A 17,613-nucleotide genomic window follows, 5' to 3' on the forward strand; every position below is an offset into this window, starting at 1 on the left:
TCACGAGGTTTAAGTGCATCAAGTGCAAGGTACTCCACATGGGTCTGGGCAACTCCCAGTATGAACACAGGCTGGAATCACATGAGGAGCAGCCCTGCTGAGAAGGACTTGGTGATGCTGGCGGGTGAGAGGATGGACATGAGCTGTCAATGTGCACTCCCAGCCCAGAAAGCCTGGCCTGCATCCAATGGCGGGCAGCAGGGCCAGGGAAGGGATTCTGCCCCTCTGCTCTGTGAGACCCCACCTGCAGTGCTGCATCCAGCTCTGGGGGCCCAGCACAGGGAGCACAGGGACCTGCTGGAGAGAGTCCAGAGGAGGGACAGCAGGATGATCAGAGGGACAGAGAACCTCTCCAGTGAGGAAAGGCTGAGAGAATTGGAATTGTTCAGCCTGGAAAAGAGAAGGCTCTGGGGTTACCTAGTTGTAGCCTTCCAGTACCTGGCAGGGAGTCCTACAAGAAAGCTGGAGAGGGAATTTTCACAAGAGCAGGTAGTGATAAAAGAAGAAGGAATGGATTCAAACTAAAAGAGTTTATATTAGACATTTGGAAGAAATTCTTCACTGTCAGTGCAGTGAGGCTCTGAAACAGGCTGCCCAGAGAAGCTGTGGATGCTGCATCCCTGGAATCCCTGCATGCCAAGGCCAGGTTGGAAGGGGCTTTGAACAACCTGGTCTAGTGAACCGTGCCCCTGCCCACGGCAGAGGGGCTGCAACTGGATAATCTTTAAGGTCGTTTCCAACCAAATCCATCCTACGGTTCCATGATTCCGCCACACCACCACACTGTTGAGAACAAAATTTATGCTAGCACTAAGCACACACCCCTTTCCTATCAAGGCTTTATTTTTTTTTTTTTCTTTTCGTTTTATAATCTCTATCACAGCGTATGTTCCTTGCTACGGCACGAACTCCTTTTCCTGGGTTATACTCCACAAACCGCGACTTCGTTTAAACACTGGTACAACCTCCCCACCGTGGCGCCGGCCGAGCCAAGGGGCGGGCCGGGCGGGCCGGGGCGGGCCGGGCCAGGCCGGGGCGGGCCGGGGAGGGCAGGGCCAGGCCGGGCAGGGGCGGGCCGAGCCAGGCCGGGCAGGGGCGGGCCGGGGCGGGCAGAGCCAGGCCGGGCAGGGGCGGGCCGAGCCAGGCCGGGCCCTCCCGGCGGCGCGGCCCGAGTGACGCGCTCCGGCTGCGCCCGGCCCCGCCCCAAGCGCGACCCACGCGGGGCGGCGGAGCAGCATGGGCCGGCCCGGCGGAGCTGGGGCCGCAGCGGCCTCCATGGACGCCGTGCGCAGCTTCGAGCGGTGGAAGAAGAAATACACGCGGCGGACGAAGAGGCTGCGGCTGCAGCGCAAGGAGAGGAAGCGGCCCGAGTGGCAGGTGGAGCGGGAGAACATCGGCCGCCTGGTGCAGCGCTACCCCGAGGTACGGCCGGGCAGCGAGGGGCTATGGAAAAGCGGTTCCTCTCCTCGTGTGTGGATAGAACGGGGAGGAGAAGGAGGGACGGTGTCTGTGTGTGGGTCCTGGACAGGGGTGGGGAGCTCCCCTGGTGTGCAGGGCTGTTGGTGGTGTCTGTAGGTAAGAGGTGTGTTGGGTGGCACTGCTCTTTTAGTGCCACGAGGTAGGGATGATGCTCTGTTCTTTTTCCCCAGGCAGAGGAGCAGGGGCCGGTAGCTGCAATTCCAGGGGTTTTGGTGGGGGTCACTGGGCAGGCTGTGGAGCCGGGGAGATTGGGACACTCGGGCGGGCGAGTTTATGGCTAGGAGGGCAGCGAGGAGGAGGAGGAGGCTGAAGCAGGTGGTGGGAAAGGCTGTAACCGGGGCACTTGGCCCTTTTCACCAGGCAACGTGGGTATCTCCATGTTGGAGGTAGGACACCACGGAAGACGCACGGCAGGCAAAGCATCACTATGAATGAATATGTTGTTTAGCCTCAAGTCAGGAAATAGGGCTTTGAATGCGAGGCCTTGAATGAAGTGAATGGTGTTGGTTTTGACACCCAGATCCCCGTGAATTCCTGCGGGAGATAGTCGGCTTTAGAATCACGCTGATCAGTGGAAAGCGCTGTAATTGTGAATAACGGGTCAGGTGTGTGCTGCCTGTGATGCTGCTCTGCCTCCTGCCAGCTTTTGCTGAGTCTGCAGGGCAGTTGTACTTGGTTATGCAGCATCGGCACAGCTCATGTAATGACTTCTTGGTGGTTGTAGTTTGAGCAGAAAGTAATGACAAGAGGTATAGAAAGAAACACAACTGTTACCATAAAGAGGTCATGTTAGCTCCATTAGTAAGGATTCGGTAACTTAGTGTTCTTGAGCTTCATTGGATAATTTGCTTTGCTGTTTCAAAGCAAATGGCATGTTCCTCTACTCCTAGCCTTGGCGATGTGAATGTCTGTGCACGTTTCCGTGTCTCTAGTGGACTGCACATGCATATGTTCTGGGCATGGGCAATTGTTCTGATTCACTGTGCAGCTTGGGGCAGCATAGGTAGGGATTGCATAGTGGAGGGTTGTGTTTGTGTGTGTTTTTAGATGCTAAAGAAAAGAGGCGTGTAATGTTCAGGCATGTTTTCATCAGAATTAAGAAAGAATAAACGTATGCTTGTATTAGGATAGTTCTGGGAGCTCTTGGTCTAACCTATGCTGGGGTTTTGCTGTCCGTTTGCTCCAGGATTCTCTTGCCTATGAACATATGGTTGAATGCTCACTTAACTTTGTCTTCAGTCCTTCAGAGATTCTTTTCTGATCCCTGACAAGGTTTTCCTCTGGGTCTCCAATGTTTCTTCCATATTACCTTGGAACTGGTTAAAGTGGGAGTGGGAATTGTGAAGAAGTGCCATGGGCTTGGATCTTCAGGGGTCTCCAGTGAGTTCTGCATGATGCAGATCCCTTAGGGACAAGGGAAGTAGAAAGCTCTTTGGTAAGCTCCTTTCTGTGAAGAGCAGTGGCTGAGGTCTCTGTGCCTGTGGGTTAGATTTACGTGTGCATGGAATAGTGGTAGAATGGCTGATGGATGCAAGATAATCCTGCTTGACCTCCTGTCCATAATTTCACGTGTGAGAGTGACTGCGGTGGATAAACAAGACAAAATTAATGATGAAGACCCAACCACTATACTTTGTTCTGGACTTTTTTTTTCATTTATTGACATGTGATGACAAGTGTGTAGCAGCATAGATGGAAAGTGTGAAATTTAATTTCAATGTGTCCATATCATGGGACCATTTTCTGTGTTGTGTATTCAGAGATAGCTGTTTTCTGTTCGTTCAGTGACTCTGTTGCCTTACTGTCAGGCCACTGATGGACATGGTCTTTTCCAAACAGTTGTGCTCATGAAAAGCATTAGCAGCCTAGCTGATGTGCTGGGGAGCTGTTTATGAAAAATCCTTTTTAGTCTGCTCAATTTCAAATTAGTTGAGTTAGATCAGAATAGCATTTAAAGTATTTGAAATGAGCTGGCTGCTCTCGTATGGAGGTGCTCAGAGAGAGCTCACAGTTACAAGGTTCCCAAGCAGATGGCAGAGCTGGTAACTTTGGACAGGGAAACAAAGTACAAGTTGGTGTTTTCCACGAGTGCATGTAGAAGTGGAATAGGACTATCCGATCTACCTTAGACATCAGTCCTTCTTATGCCTTCCATTTGGACACGACTTTAAAATATACCAGTACCTTCGGAGTTTAAGGGTGCTGCAACGTAACATTATTCAGCTCCTGGAAGTATGTAGGGCAGAGAAATAATACAGGAAGCTTTGTGACATGCCCTTTCCCAACCTTTCTTGCTCTTTTAATACTGTTCTCACTTTTTTCCTTGTACATCTTTGAAAGAGCTAGGCTTATGCATGTAACGATTTTTAAATTGATTTAGAGAAGTTTAAGGTAGAAGAATGGAACAATATTTGTCATCTTTTTTGATTACTACATCCGTTCTGAGTCATCTAGAGTTAAAAAGAAGTTGACTACTGAAATACTTAAATTATCTAGAACGATTTCAGATTGCTGCAATGACCCATTTGATGTATCACACCTGTTAAAATCTATCCTTTAGTTGCACATAATCGATTGCATGAATTCTTTTTTTAAGTTAGTAAATACTTTTCCCTCCTGTAGGGCTACTGTTTTTCTATGCATAGTCTCTCAGCTGAAATCAACCAGAAACTATACATCACTGAGTGGTAAATATTTAGCATACAAAATACTAAGACTGAGAATTACCAACTGAATTTGGAAGTACTTGTGAAGAATTCCAATTTGTGAAAGTCAAAAAAAGACCTCTTTTTGTGGTGATTCTGGTAGGATTTTTCCCTCCTCCAGAATAATGTTTGGAGTTTAATTGCTCAGTTAGGACACAGTGAAAACTTGAAATCTACCTTGCAAGAGCTTTGCCTTGAAATGTGTCAAAACCAGGTTTTAATAAGGGCATTATTACCTTTTACCTGTTTTTACCTTTTATTTATAGAGGTGAAATTCATGTATCAAGTTACTTGTGTTGATTTTACTGGAGATAACTAGGCTGCAAAGAGTGCTGTTGTAATTTAGATGCTTTAAACTGCTGTAACCTCTCAGTTTTCTATAACAGACAGAGGCTGTAAAAGGCTTGGTACTTCAAGGAGATACAAGGCTGATCTGACAGCTCAGTAGGTCTTTACCTGAAACCTTCTCTGGAATTGTTAGCACAAGATGTTAGGGGAATCTGAATACTATTTTGCTTTGTCCCTGATTTGGGAGATTTCTGTTCAGGAGCTTGTTAGAGGTAAACAATACCTATTAAAAATGCATGAGTTGTAAGCTCCAAGTTTGACATTTAGAAATCTCATTTTACAGATTTTAGTCAGCATGCATTCAAAGATGTATAGTCTACCTTTTTTTCGGGCTTTATAAATACATTAGTCTCTATTTTTTTCCTTCAGTTTTGTGAGTGTTTTTTGTCTTGCTACTATTAGTTGTGAACTTTGCCAGTGAAAGCTCTTCTCATATGCTAGAACAGCCTTGAAAATACTACATTTCTTCCAAGAGCTCTACTTGACACCTCATCTTTGTAAATCATTGAGCAAACCCATGGACTCAAAACACATTTTTCTGGGGACTCTGTGTGTGTAATTAACAGCTCTCAAATATGGGTGCATACAGAGAACTAAGTTAGTAGGTGTCAGGACAATGAACTACTATTTTAGTATTTGTTTTTTTAACCCTGTAGGACAGCTCTGGAAAATTAAATACACTGAAGTGCTAGAGGTTGATGAATCTGGTGACCTTGAGGACATAGGAGAAGTCTTCCCAGTCAGGTAGATGTAATATTGCTGCAGCTTTGGGTGCCCAAATACACCCTGCAGTGAGGATGAGCATATATTCCCAGTAGATCCTTGCTGGGATGTGAAAATACAGATCTGAAAAGGACATCTGTGCTCTAGTAAGGTGGAGACCAGGGGCCTCCCGAGATCCTCTTCAGTCTAAATTGCTCTGTGATTTCATGATGATCTGAGCTTTAAATTGTGCTATTAACTTGCTTTATTCAAGTATATTGTTACTCATGGAATAGTTTATGGTAAATCAATGGTTTAGATTAGCTCAGGCTACTAAAGATTGCTTGACTAGCTAACTTGAATCGGGTCATACTGAACTCCTACATATTTATGTTAACACCAACTTGTAGAATGCTATTCAATTCCTCTCTTATGGTTGGATTCTAAGCATTGATTAAAATTATTTTGTTTCAGATAAATGCAAGTGAAATCCAAAGATTTTCAGATTTTCCGTTGTCAAAGAAAACCCTTAAAGGTGAGTATAGAACCTTTCTTTGGGAAATAATATAAGTAAAAGGGAATACATTGTTTATCTGAATCTGAACATTTAAAAAAAAAAACCTAAGTTTTAGGTGAGTATTGCCATGTACAGCATTTTCTAAGCACAGCAATGCAGTCATGGGCCAGACAAAATTAAATATATTTTTTCTTTCTTCTTTTTTTTTGTTGCTTTTCCCCTCCCACACTCTCTCTTCTCTTCCCTTCAAATACTAGGACTGCAGGAAGCTCAGTATCGTGTGGTAACAGAGATACAGAGGCAAACCATAGGTTTGGCTTTACAAGGGAAAGATGTACTTGGAGCTGCAAAGACTGGGTCGGGCAAAACATTGGCTTTTATTGTTCCAGTAAGTAATTTACATCCTTCTATTTCTACTCAAACCAAGTTATCTGTGAAATATTGATGTCAGTCAGCTTACATTATTGGATCCTGACAGAAAAGTTAAAATTCAACTGATTTGAGTGTTTCGGGAAAGTCATGATACTTAGGAATTGAATAAAACTCCTTGAGCTTCTGAAGGAATTGTATTTTTTTGTGCTAGGAATAGTCTGTGACTTAAAAGTTTCATTTTGATTCTTACATTAGAAGACCCTGTGTGATTTAGGAAGTGCTTTGTTTTTCTCTTAAGAATGCTTTCCTGGTGCAAATCTAGTTGTCCAACTTTTCTGGCATTTGAAAACGAGATGTATGAAACAGAATGGTGGATTTTTAGTTCCTTGGATTTTTTTACATGACTGTTTTTCACTCCTTTAAAATGGTACAGTTTGGACCTTATATAACAAAGTTAACCTTAGTGATTGTGGACTTCCTGCTGACTCCTGAGAAATCACTGCTAGGTGCAAGCAGAAAAGTGGGATGAAAAGCCCTGTAATGGATGTCTGACAGTTTTACTCAAAGCATCACGATCTGCATTTCATTTCTTCAGTTTGAAGGCATAATTGAGACATGTGCTTAAGGTGTACATATAAGTGGATACAAACTCCAAAGGGGATACATTTTTCTTTTAATGGAGTTGCTCTGTGTTAAACATTGCTTGCATTTTTGTACATGTAAATTTCTTTGGAGCCTATTATGTTCAGTAACTGTAAGAATAGTAGTAGGTGCTTTGAATACTCTCTCTAGTAAAGAAGATTTATGCTTTATGCTGCTTTAAAAAAAAATCTTGGTAGAGAATGAAAAAAGTCTTGTGAATTTGAGAAACAAGTTAGATTACTCTATTTAATCTAAGAGTAGAAGTACTTTGTTTTACAAACATTTTTTGAAACAGTTTTAAAGAAGAGGGCTAAGGGAGGAGCCGAAGAGCTGATGAGTGGAAAAAAAATACAGTAATTTCACGACTATAAGACACACCCTTTTAACTAAAATTTTGATCGAAACCTGGAAGTGCGCCTTATAATCTGGTGCGCCTTATAGTCGTGAAATTACTGTAATTTTGCAAGTATACTTACCAGCTCTCAGTATTTCAGAAGGCCTCAGATATTCATGCCTGTCAAGTCCTTGTGTTAGGATTACCTGACTAATACAGTGTTTCTGTAATATGAATTCATAAGAGGAGGAGTAATCCTGGTGTGAAGTGTATGGCAACTTTAGTTGGAATGCTCTGTGTGTAGTGTGTGGCTAATACTGCTTCAAGTCTATAAACCAGAATTAAAGCTTCAACAATTAACATTCTTCCAGGTACTCATTCTGTTCCTGGTACCCACAAAACCTTATGAGTAGGAAATTTTTCGTATTTTTCTACACTGATGCTTGTTATCATGTAAATGGCCTAATTTCCAGAATTTAACAGAGTAGGATTAATTGTGCAGTGAAATGTTTATGATTTTCCACCCATTCCTGTCTGTCATTGGTCAGTACTGGAGAATTTTGCTACAGGAAGTATTGTTACTGTTAGTTAGAATTTATATATCATCAAACTATGTAAAATGCGCACTGCATCTTCACATCATTGTTTTAATTAATGTTTCTTTTTAAATGACACATTTTGTTTCCAATTTGTTGTACATTTTCCCCCTGAGATTTTTGTGGCGATAACGTGGTGATCTCTTTCAGGCTTTGGAACTCCTCTATCGCCAGCAGTGGACTTCAGCTGATGGCCTGGGGGTTTTGATAATATCACCTACCCGGGAACTGGCGTATCAAACCTTCAAGGTTCTGCGTAAAGTGGGGAAGAATCATGAGTTCTCAGCTGGCCTCATTATTGGAGGAAAGGTGTGTGTCTTCTCTTGGAGTTTGCTGTAGGGAAGCATAGTTGAGTGCTGTATCAAGTGCTAGTTTAGGAAGGGAACCCTGGGCTCGAAAAATCGAGGAGAGTATTTAGTGGGAACTTATCAGTGAGCCACTCATTTTCTTGTGTGCATTCTGTGTCTTTTTAAGCTTTTTGAAGCATATTTAAAATCTTTTCAGTGTCCAAGACTGGATGGATCTTCCTGTCTAGCCTTCCAGGACTATCCTGTTAATTTAGATTACTCTGAAATACTTTTTCCTCAAGACACAGGTGTGGGCATACTGAAGAAATGGTGACATATCTGTGGGAAGAGGAAAGGCTGCTCCTTGACTATTCTTTCTGAAAGCTGCTAGTAGGTTAAACTGGCCTGACTGTGTCTGGTACTGGACTTCTAGTCTACTAGAGCTAACTTAGATTAACTCCGTTTCAGGATCTGAAAGAAGAGTCAGAAAGAATTCACCACATAAATATGCTAATTTGCACTCCAGGACGGCTCTTACAACACATGGATGAAACTTCCTATTTTTATGCTTCTGATCTGCAAATGTTGAGTAAGTTTTTAAAGTATTTGAAAGTACTATGGAATATATTGTAACAACTCATAATTGTGTGCAACCTTTCCTTGCATATTCTCGTCATGGTATGTAGATGAAATGGCATTTAAACTTGCGCATGTTCAAAATAAATTAGAAAACGGCAAAACCCCTTTCATGTGTGCACTGTCTTTGAAGCAGTTCCTGAGCATGCCTTCCTTAGGATGATAAGACCAAGCAGGGGATTTAGTAAGGAACCCAAACCTCAATGTAGTGTCCCATAAAATCTTTTACATTTGTCTTTACTAATGCTAATGTCTCTTGTGCCTTTCCTGACATGATAATGAACTAGCTATATAGGATATCCACTGCAGTGTGTGTATTTTGGGCCAGTTCTGGAAAACGTTTTTCTTTGTGTTTTAAGATTGATTTCTGCTCCTTTCATTCTTTTGTTTGCATTGTTAACATTGTTTGTTTTCATCCTTCCAGCTTGAACAAAAATTTTCAGTGTAACGAAAAGATTTGCGTGCTAGTAACAACTGCATAATCTTTAGCATAGCTGGAGGAACTTGGAAGCAATTAAGAAGCTAATGAACCTGATAAAATATGAAATTATGCTTGCTACACTTAGTACAATTCATGGCAGTTAGACAAGAATTGCATTAAATATAGGCTCTTTTAAAGCTTTGTGTCTGTGTTCCTTGGTTTATACCCTGTACTTCAATGGTAAATTCAGCTTAGGTACAGGAGAGTGTTTTGCTCTGTCACAAGTACTACAGCACTGTTTTACATTCTGTGCTTTTATTTCAGTAATAGGACAGGGAGTCTGTTTGCAAATTGCCAAACTGTTTACTTGCCATGCTGATCTTTTTGCTTCTGCATGTGAAACTGAGGGCTGTAGTGCATAGATTATGCTATGATTTCTGTTGCAGGTGTTTTTAAAAACATTTTTTATGAAGTACAGGGATATCTAAAGAGATTTCTGTCATGTACAGTAGTTAATTTAATCTCTGCATTTTAAATACAGATAGAATTTTGTGCTATATGGGTTTAATGTAGAGTTTTTTAATAGCTAAATCTAAGACCAGATTTTTTTCTCAAATTTATCTTTCATTCCAGTTCTTGATGAAGCTGACAGAATTCTAGACATGGGATTTGCTGATACAATGAATGCAATCATAGAAAATCTACCTAAGAAACGGCAGACCTTGCTTTTTTCTGCAACACAAACGAAATCTGTGAAGGATCTTGCACGACTGAGTCTGAAAGATCCGGAATATGTTTGGGTTCATGAGAAAGCCAAATTCAGGTATGGTGGGATTTTTTTTTTTTTCCCGCCTGGGCAGGGTTAGATAGTGATCCTATTTAATGCTTATCAGACAGTTCCCTGAATCAGAGTGTGCATCTGTCACTGGATCAGTGTCTGATCCTGCCATGTGCCTTCCTGAAAGCAAGGAATTATTTCCAAATAATAGTTCTGATTGTATTACTACAGGGGGCTGAACCTGTGCTTGTCTGGACTCCTCAGGCAGATTCTCCAGCTAGAAATTTTTTCTCCAGTAGCTAAGCTGCAGAGTGGATTTTAGCCAGTGTCTGAGTCTAGCAGCACTCAGCTCTGAATAATTCCTTTTTGTTGTTCAGCTTCCTTGCTTCCCACATGTGTGTACTTACTGTGCAAAACCACCACAAATACAGTTTGACTGTGTGTACAGTGACAGTGTTGCTTGTGTATTCAGTATTAGGTGCCCCAAAGAAAGCATGTGGTGTTAGTTCGTGTGGTAACTCCCAGGCTTCCTGATGTGCTGCATTCTGTGTGGGTGTTTAGGGCTCTGATTCTGTGTGCACAAAATGAATTTGTTCCTGCCCTACAGTTTGGAGTAGGACAGAAGTCCTTTGCTGGAAGGGAAGTGTGTGCCATGCTCAAAAAATTTAATGTATCACTAAGTGATTGTTGCTTTTTGGCACATAATTTTCTTTTGAAATCCAAATGAAGAATGTTATTTTCCATTTCTGTGGGCTTGATCATCTGAGTGTCAAATTACTTATGAGCATGGATGATTCTTTTTCTGCTCTTCTATGAAATATGCATATATTTCCATACGTAAGATGCAGGAGAAAGGTGAAGCACAGAGATAAAAATGGCTTTCCTGGGAGCAAACAAGAAATCATCAGGAAAGTGCGTGGCAGAACCACATTAAATCTTGAAGAAGTTTTTTACTATTTGATTTGATTATATCTGTATTGTACTGCAACTACCTTGTTTTAATGAGTAGTACTATAAAAGGCATCTCCCATAAATATGATTGCAAGAAAAAATTGTGTGCTTAATACCCTCTTAGCAGAAGAGAATGTAAAAGCCTTGTATGTAGTCTTCATTTTGGTGACTATTTCACAGATCTCCCATGATCAATGAAGTCTATTTTAAAGTGCATTTAATTTTTTTGAATATTTGGGAGAATGCAATTAGCTAACAAACCAAATTAAAAAGAGGAAAGTATTAATTTGTTTTAGAATTTACTGCCTTAGGTTATTGCCTTATAAATGCAATTTCCTCTGAAATACTTAGAAAGCAAAAAGTGCTGCAGTGTAATTCAAATTAAGTAACAGAATAAAAACTGGAGGAGTCTCTTGTAATATTATCCTCCCAAGTGACCACCTTTAGAAAGTAATTTTGAATACCCACGGTCTGTTTAGGGTGTAGTAGGGGGACTGTAAGAGATTAGCATTTAGATGTGTTTCAAGGGCAAATATCCCAAAGAATTTTTTTTGTTAATTTATTTCTGCTTTTAAGAACAGAAATGTGAGTTGAGATGACAATTCAGAGCCTTAGAAAGTCACTCTGTAATCAGTAGAAATACATCAACGCTCTCTTTTTGTGCGTGATTAGACTCTGCTTTGACATTGCCTTAAGCACAAATGATGCTTTAATAGGACTAATAGACAAAATTGCATTTTAAGCCAAGGGAATTTGAATGTCGCTACTTAGACGGGGAACGAGTTTGCCTTGCTGGAATAAATGAATTTAGAGGTAACGTCAAAAGTCATCTGTCCCTCCCCACTGGCTTTTAATAAGGGAATTGATGTAGCTTTCAAATGAAATGTCTAAGACTTGTTTCTCAGAGTGGGAGAGCTTTCCAGCCTGATTGCTTTTCTCCTTTTTCTGAGTATGTATAAGACAATCCTGGCTTAAAATAAAGGTGAGACATTTCTGTGATTTGTCTAAATGTACTTTTGTTTTGTTTTGTTGCTGTTTGCTTTTTTAGTACCCCAGCAACTTTGGATCAGAACTATGTTGTCTGTGAGCTTCAACAAAAAGTAAACATGTTATACTCTTTCCTGAGAACTCATTTGAAAAAGAAGAGCATTGTGTTTTTTGCAAGCTGTAAAGAGGTATGGTTTTTTAATCCCTCCTTCCACCCCAGAATTTTAAAAGTAACAAAATGAAGATATCCATATAGCTGTCAAGGCATCGGAGTGGTGAGATTGTGGAGTAATTTGCAACAAGAAATTGGAGGAACAAACCATCATCTACTACTACATGTCATTAATCGCCTGGCTTTGAGGCAGTTCAGTGCCCCAGGCTCAATGGAGGAAGGTTCTGGAGACCTGAGTGTTCTCAGCCATTTTTGTGGTCTGCTGTTAAAAATGAATGCTAAAAGCTAATGTCAGAAAGACCCAGCTATTTCAGTTCTGTCTTTTGACATATTTCATAGTTAGCTTACAAAGTATTTCAGTAACTGTACTTGCTTTCCTTACAAACTTTTAAATCTGCCTGTTTGAGAAGGTGAGATTGTGAAATAGTAAGTAATAGTACAGACAAAGGTTTTTCTTACATAGCAAGTAATCAAGTAATCCTTCAAATACCTGCTTGTGTGAGTGTCCTGGGACCATTCTGTTGAAGTTATTTGCACGTGTCTGGCACAGGTATTTGTACCTCAAGTATTTTACAGTGCAGGTATTACTTGCTAGTATAATACAAGGCCAGTATTTTACAATAATAGATCATTTTACGATGGCCTAAATAATAGTCATGCAATGAATAGCAAATACTCATTGCAGTTCTTTCATCTGTGCAAGAGGTTGCAATAGTTTGTGTTTCTGCAGTTGACTGATGAGTACACTGAAGTGGTTGGCTTAGTTGTACAGAAATTCTTGGAGATGCAGTTGTTCATGCAGTATATACAGTTCATGTAACTGCTTTCTTAAAAAGATGCTAGGTAGCTGCCTGCTGTAAAATAATGCTGCATCATGGGTACTGTAGGTAAGAGTAAACAGGCTGGTTTTATAAGAGAATCTGTTGAAACTGGAAATAGTAAATGGAGATTGTAGACTGATTTGAGTTGCAAGTATGAAACACTACACCCTCTCCAGTACTGTCTAAAAGAAGTGCTTTTGATGGACTTTTCATACTTTGGTCCTTTGCATACAGTCTAATAAGTGCTCATGTCCCAAGTTGTTCTTGCTGTTACCTACTCTGGTTTCCTTTAGGAAATGCCCCCAAAAGGTGTGGCAATCTTTTGCCACAGTTGCTTTTGTCTTTTAGTACCTGGTTGTGTAACAAAGTCTCAACATCTTTTTTCTCTGATGTGGAGAAAAGTTTATTTTATTTGATGTACCATGTCAGTTGCTATATACACTTTATATGATCTTAACGTGTTCAACAGTGCATGGTAATTCTTTTCCTCCCTGATTTGTTGGGTAGGTTCAGTATCTGTTCAGAGTGTTCTGTAAGCTTCAGCCTGGTCTTCCTGTCCTGGCACTCCATGGCAAGCAGCAGCAGATGAAGAGAATGGAAGTCTACACTTGTTTTGTTCGGAAAAAGGCAGCAGTGCTTTTCGCTACAGATATCGCAGCTCGTGGCCTGGGTAGGTACTCACAGGAGCAACTCCTAAACCTCTTGAGGCTTTAACAGACTCTGTACTCTGAAGACTGACCCAGTTTTTGAAAAATGAAGCTGTAGTTTGCTTAGGAGCTCAAAATAGAGATGCTTCTTCGAGTTCTGCTGTTTCTTTACATATCCAGCAGTTTTAAGTATTTCTGATATGCTTGTATCCTGTGGGTTATTCCAAAGGAGATGAAAAATTGCTAGCCTACCGGTATGTGGAAATGGAAACCTGAAATTTTAATGTCTGATATAAGAGTGGCATTGTAGGACTGTAGTGATAAAGAGACAGAAAAATAAATGAGAGTAAAGAGAATTTTTTTTTCTTTCAGTTTTTGGTGGTATTTAAATACAGCACAAGACTTTTTAGCAGTCCAGTCATTCTTTGAGATAACAAACACTGTTGTCCAAAATGTGAGGTTTTATCACAGTGCTACAAAAAGAAAAAAGGTGCTCTAAAAACTGAAGTCGGAATGAAAACTCATTCTCGTACCTTCCGTACTGCTGAAATTTCACCAGTGACCATCTAATTTGGGTATGGTTAGTTTGGTTTAGAGTATGGGTGTAAATCTGGAATACAGTATAGCTGCAGATTTGGTTTTGGAAGCAACACCAAAGCATGCTGCTGTTGAATGAAGTGCAGTAGTTAGAAAATGCTTATTATTAATATCATTCACAATCAAGGCTGACTTTTGTCAGCCTTGGTCACCCAGTCCCATCTTTGAGAGGGGCTGTGGTGTTTGTGTATGTGTCAGCTGAAGTGAGACAGTCTTAGCACAGCTAACTTCAGACCTCAGTGGTGTAGGATATTAACAGTGAGGGTGAAAAGTGGGTCAGATATTGTTATATAATTGTTAACCATAGGGTGTTTTATCATCTATGTAATACAAAGCATGTCTGTTCTTGTCAAGTGTGAAATTATGTTCCATTCATTGCACTGTCATAATTTAGGAAATGAACACACAAATAAATTTAACTTTTTTTTATGAAGAGAATGATTGTTTATGTATGCTAATACATGCATCTATTTTATTTTTATTTCAGAGGTTGCACCTCTGTTAATGGGTCCAAGTGATGGTTCTTACAGGAATTAATGCTCTTGAATAGGAGAGTTTTGAGTCCAGTGAACTTATTTGATGTATTTTTTTTAACACAGATTTTCCAGCAGTGAATTGGGTCATTCAGTTTGATTGTCCAGAAGATGCAAACACATACATCCACAGAGTGGGAAGAACAGCCAGGTTTGTTTTCACTTTTCATTAGTATTTCAATGTTTAAAATGACATCACTGTAGGGACACATCATTGGCTAAAGACTCACTTGAAAAAAAATTAAGATATAAATTAGAAAGAAAAAGGCTGTTATCACTAAAAGCCCCATTTGATTAGTTAAGTGTAATTATTTAATTTAATAATTTCTTAGTGAGCTTCAGAGACTTGTAACAGCAGCCAAAAATATCCCTGATTGTTCCATCTGATTAGGGAAGATTAATAGTGAGGAAATAAAAATCCTTTTTCCCTTGGCAGGATTACCTCAAAGGATGAATTGAATGTGTTTGTGGGTGGAAAAGCTTGTTTTGCCACTGACATTTATAGGTAAATAAGGTTTAAGACTGTGGATCCAATTTCTTTGTGTCACTGAAGACTCTTCAGAAAAATGGAAATATTTCTTCCTTATTTTAATTTGGGAGGAAGGAATCAAATATTAAATACAGGTTAAGTATTTTGTGGAATTTCTAAGTCTTTTGTGGAATTATATTCTTAAGCACAGCTTTAGTTAAAATATTTGTGGCTAAGCCTTTATGATGGGAGTTACCCAGATACACTGTTGAAAACGAGGTCCTTCATCTCTGAAGTAGATTTTTAAGTGAAACAGAAGCTGTTACTGCGTATAATTCAGGAGATCAAAAACTTCATGCAATTATCTGAAGGATAAAATGTAAGAGCTAGCATTATATCTTGTCTCTAATTTTAACTTGTTTGTGGTAGAGCTTGCAATATAGGCAGTTGTCTAACCTAATGACAGAGCAGTTGCTTACGATAGGATTTCAACGCTATAAGAATTTGAGATCTGTTTTCCTGTATCAGAAGGCTGTAAATTTTGGTGGCAATGAGAGTGCACTTCCAGCACTTCCTGAAAATGTTGACGTTTTAGCCATGTTTTCATTATAATTGGTAACATTTCTGCCCCATTCTGTCTCTGTGCTCTCTGTTTTCTGATCTTCTACAGCAGAAGGGAATGATGAATTTTTAAATGATTTTGAAAAAAACCTGTCAGTGAACAAAGTCAGTGAATGTTGTATATAATTAGATAAAACACATAACTATTTTGCTAATTTAAAGTTTAGATGTAATCTTCTGCATACCAATTGAGAGAAAAACATAGGCTTGGTTAGAAATCTGTAATATTTGCTTTTTCGTCTTCCTTTTTTTTTAAGTCCTGTGGCTTCCACAGAAGGCTTGTAATTTTGTCTTCTTGGCATACTGTCATCATGGAAGGAAAACAATGTATTTGGCAGTGTTTAATTGGCAGTGTTTGGAATACTGGTTGAGCTCTTTGTGAGCAGTGTCACTCAGTTACAGCACCTCCCTGGAGCTGTAATCCTCAGGCCTTTTCCCAGTTCTCATTAGGAGCTAAGAAGAGCAATTGTAAGTTTATCTTGGGGAAACAGCTCTAAAGAGGTGCAAAGACAAACAACTCCCCTTTGTCAGAATGCTTTTATTCAAATGTTGCTCTGAGAGGACTTTAGCCTGGCAACCTTCAGGGTCTGTCTTCTGTGGCCTCTTAAGTACAGACTTCTGTGATTGCTCCAAGGACAGATTTAGGCAGAAAATTGGGGCAGAGTGTCTGTCTCAGGGGCTGTGGGCTGTGCTGGATGCCTTACTGGGGTGTAGATAAAATTTCCTTCTATGTTAAAGTAAGGTGGCCTTAGGGAAATTGGGAGTACAGTAATTTCACAATTATAAACCGCACTGACTATAAGCCGCATTTCCAGGTGCCAGCAACTTTTCATTCTTTGTCCATACATAAGCCGCACCTGATTATAAGCCGCACATTACACTACAGAGTGTGATAAAAGGTATCTATTCTATCACCATCTGTTGAGGGTGGGGGCACTGATCCTTATCTCCACGGCAGATATTCTGCTAATGGGCCATCCTTTGAAACCAGGCAGGGCATTGTTCTTTATCTTTTCATGACCCATCCTTCCTCCAGCCAGTCATTTTCTGCTAATGGCCATTGAGTCCCACTGTGGGACTGATAAAATTACTGCATCCCATTGGAAGTTGCTCCAGCCAGGGGGAACAGCCCAACATTTCTTACCAAGATAAAACAGAGGTTTTGGGACACTAAGGGAACCCCTTTCTCCACTGGACTCCAGAGGAAAACCGGATTCCTCCACATCACCACTGGACCTCCAGAGGGAAACTGCACCTTCTACAGGAGCACTGTTCCAGCTGAGCCACATCTGTCACTGCAGGACGACTGCAATCACCATTTAATGGGACTGCTACCAACACCCTGCCTGACGGGGTGTCAGGTTGTACTCTGACTTTGTCAGGGTTTGGAGTTTGTTTCTTTGTAGTACTGTATTTCTATTTTAATTTCCCTAGAAAACAACTGTTATTCCTAATTCCCATATTTTTGCCTGAAAACCCCTTGATTTCTAAATTATAATAATTTGAAGGGAGGGGGTTTACATTCTCCATTTCAAAGAGAAGTTCCTGCCTTTCTCAGCAGACACCTGTCCTCCAAACTAAAACAGTAACTTTTTGTTCTTTGTCCATATATAAGCCGCACCTGAGTATAGGCCGCACTTTGGGTTCAGACTAAAATTTTAGTCAAAATGGTGCGGCTTATAATCATGAAATTACTGTACATCTAAGCAAATTGTGTGAGCTGGAGGTGTTGGCTGACAGTGAAAGCAAATTCCTTCTGTAGGAAAAGCTTCATGGGTATATTCTGTTTCCTAATCTGATACAAAGATCATCAGGTTCTGCCTGTATTGGGCATTCATTTTGAAGAAACATGCAGGCTGTCTCCATCCATAAGGTAAAAAAGTCCTGGAAGGAAATTTGTTTAGGAAACTTAATAGCATGAAATAAACTTTGAAAATAAACCAAGGGAAATGTCTAATAATTTTAAGTAAATACTGTGCAATAAGTAAATATGCTAAT

General features: G+C 40.4%; 1 protein-coding gene across 1 annotated transcript in view; it reads left to right on the forward strand.

Annotated features, from left to right (window-relative positions):
* The first annotated feature begins 1,207 nt into the window (after positions 1 to 1,207).
* Positions 1,208 to 17,613, forward strand: part of DDX10 (DEAD-box helicase 10) — a 169,536-nt gene continuing 153,130 nt past the window's right edge. Inside the window, exons 1-9 of the mRNA XM_033053165.2 lie at positions 1,208 to 1,422; positions 5,709 to 5,769; positions 6,009 to 6,139; positions 7,846 to 8,004; positions 8,451 to 8,571; positions 9,673 to 9,862; positions 11,817 to 11,943; positions 13,256 to 13,418; positions 14,592 to 14,676. Of these exons, the coding sequence (XP_032909056.1) occupies positions 1,237 to 1,422; positions 5,709 to 5,769; positions 6,009 to 6,139; positions 7,846 to 8,004; positions 8,451 to 8,571; positions 9,673 to 9,862; positions 11,817 to 11,943; positions 13,256 to 13,418; positions 14,592 to 14,676 (1,223 nt within the window). The 5' untranslated portion in view covers positions 1,208 to 1,236. The remainder of the gene's footprint in view (positions 1,423 to 5,708; positions 5,770 to 6,008; positions 6,140 to 7,845; positions 8,005 to 8,450; positions 8,572 to 9,672; positions 9,863 to 11,816; positions 11,944 to 13,255; positions 13,419 to 14,591; positions 14,677 to 17,613) is intronic.

Source organism: Catharus ustulatus, chromosome 2 (genome assembly GCF_009819885.2).
Source record: "Catharus ustulatus isolate bCatUst1 chromosome 2, bCatUst1.pri.v2, whole genome shotgun sequence".
Taxonomy (NCBI): domain Eukaryota; kingdom Metazoa; phylum Chordata; class Aves; order Passeriformes; family Turdidae; genus Catharus; species Catharus ustulatus.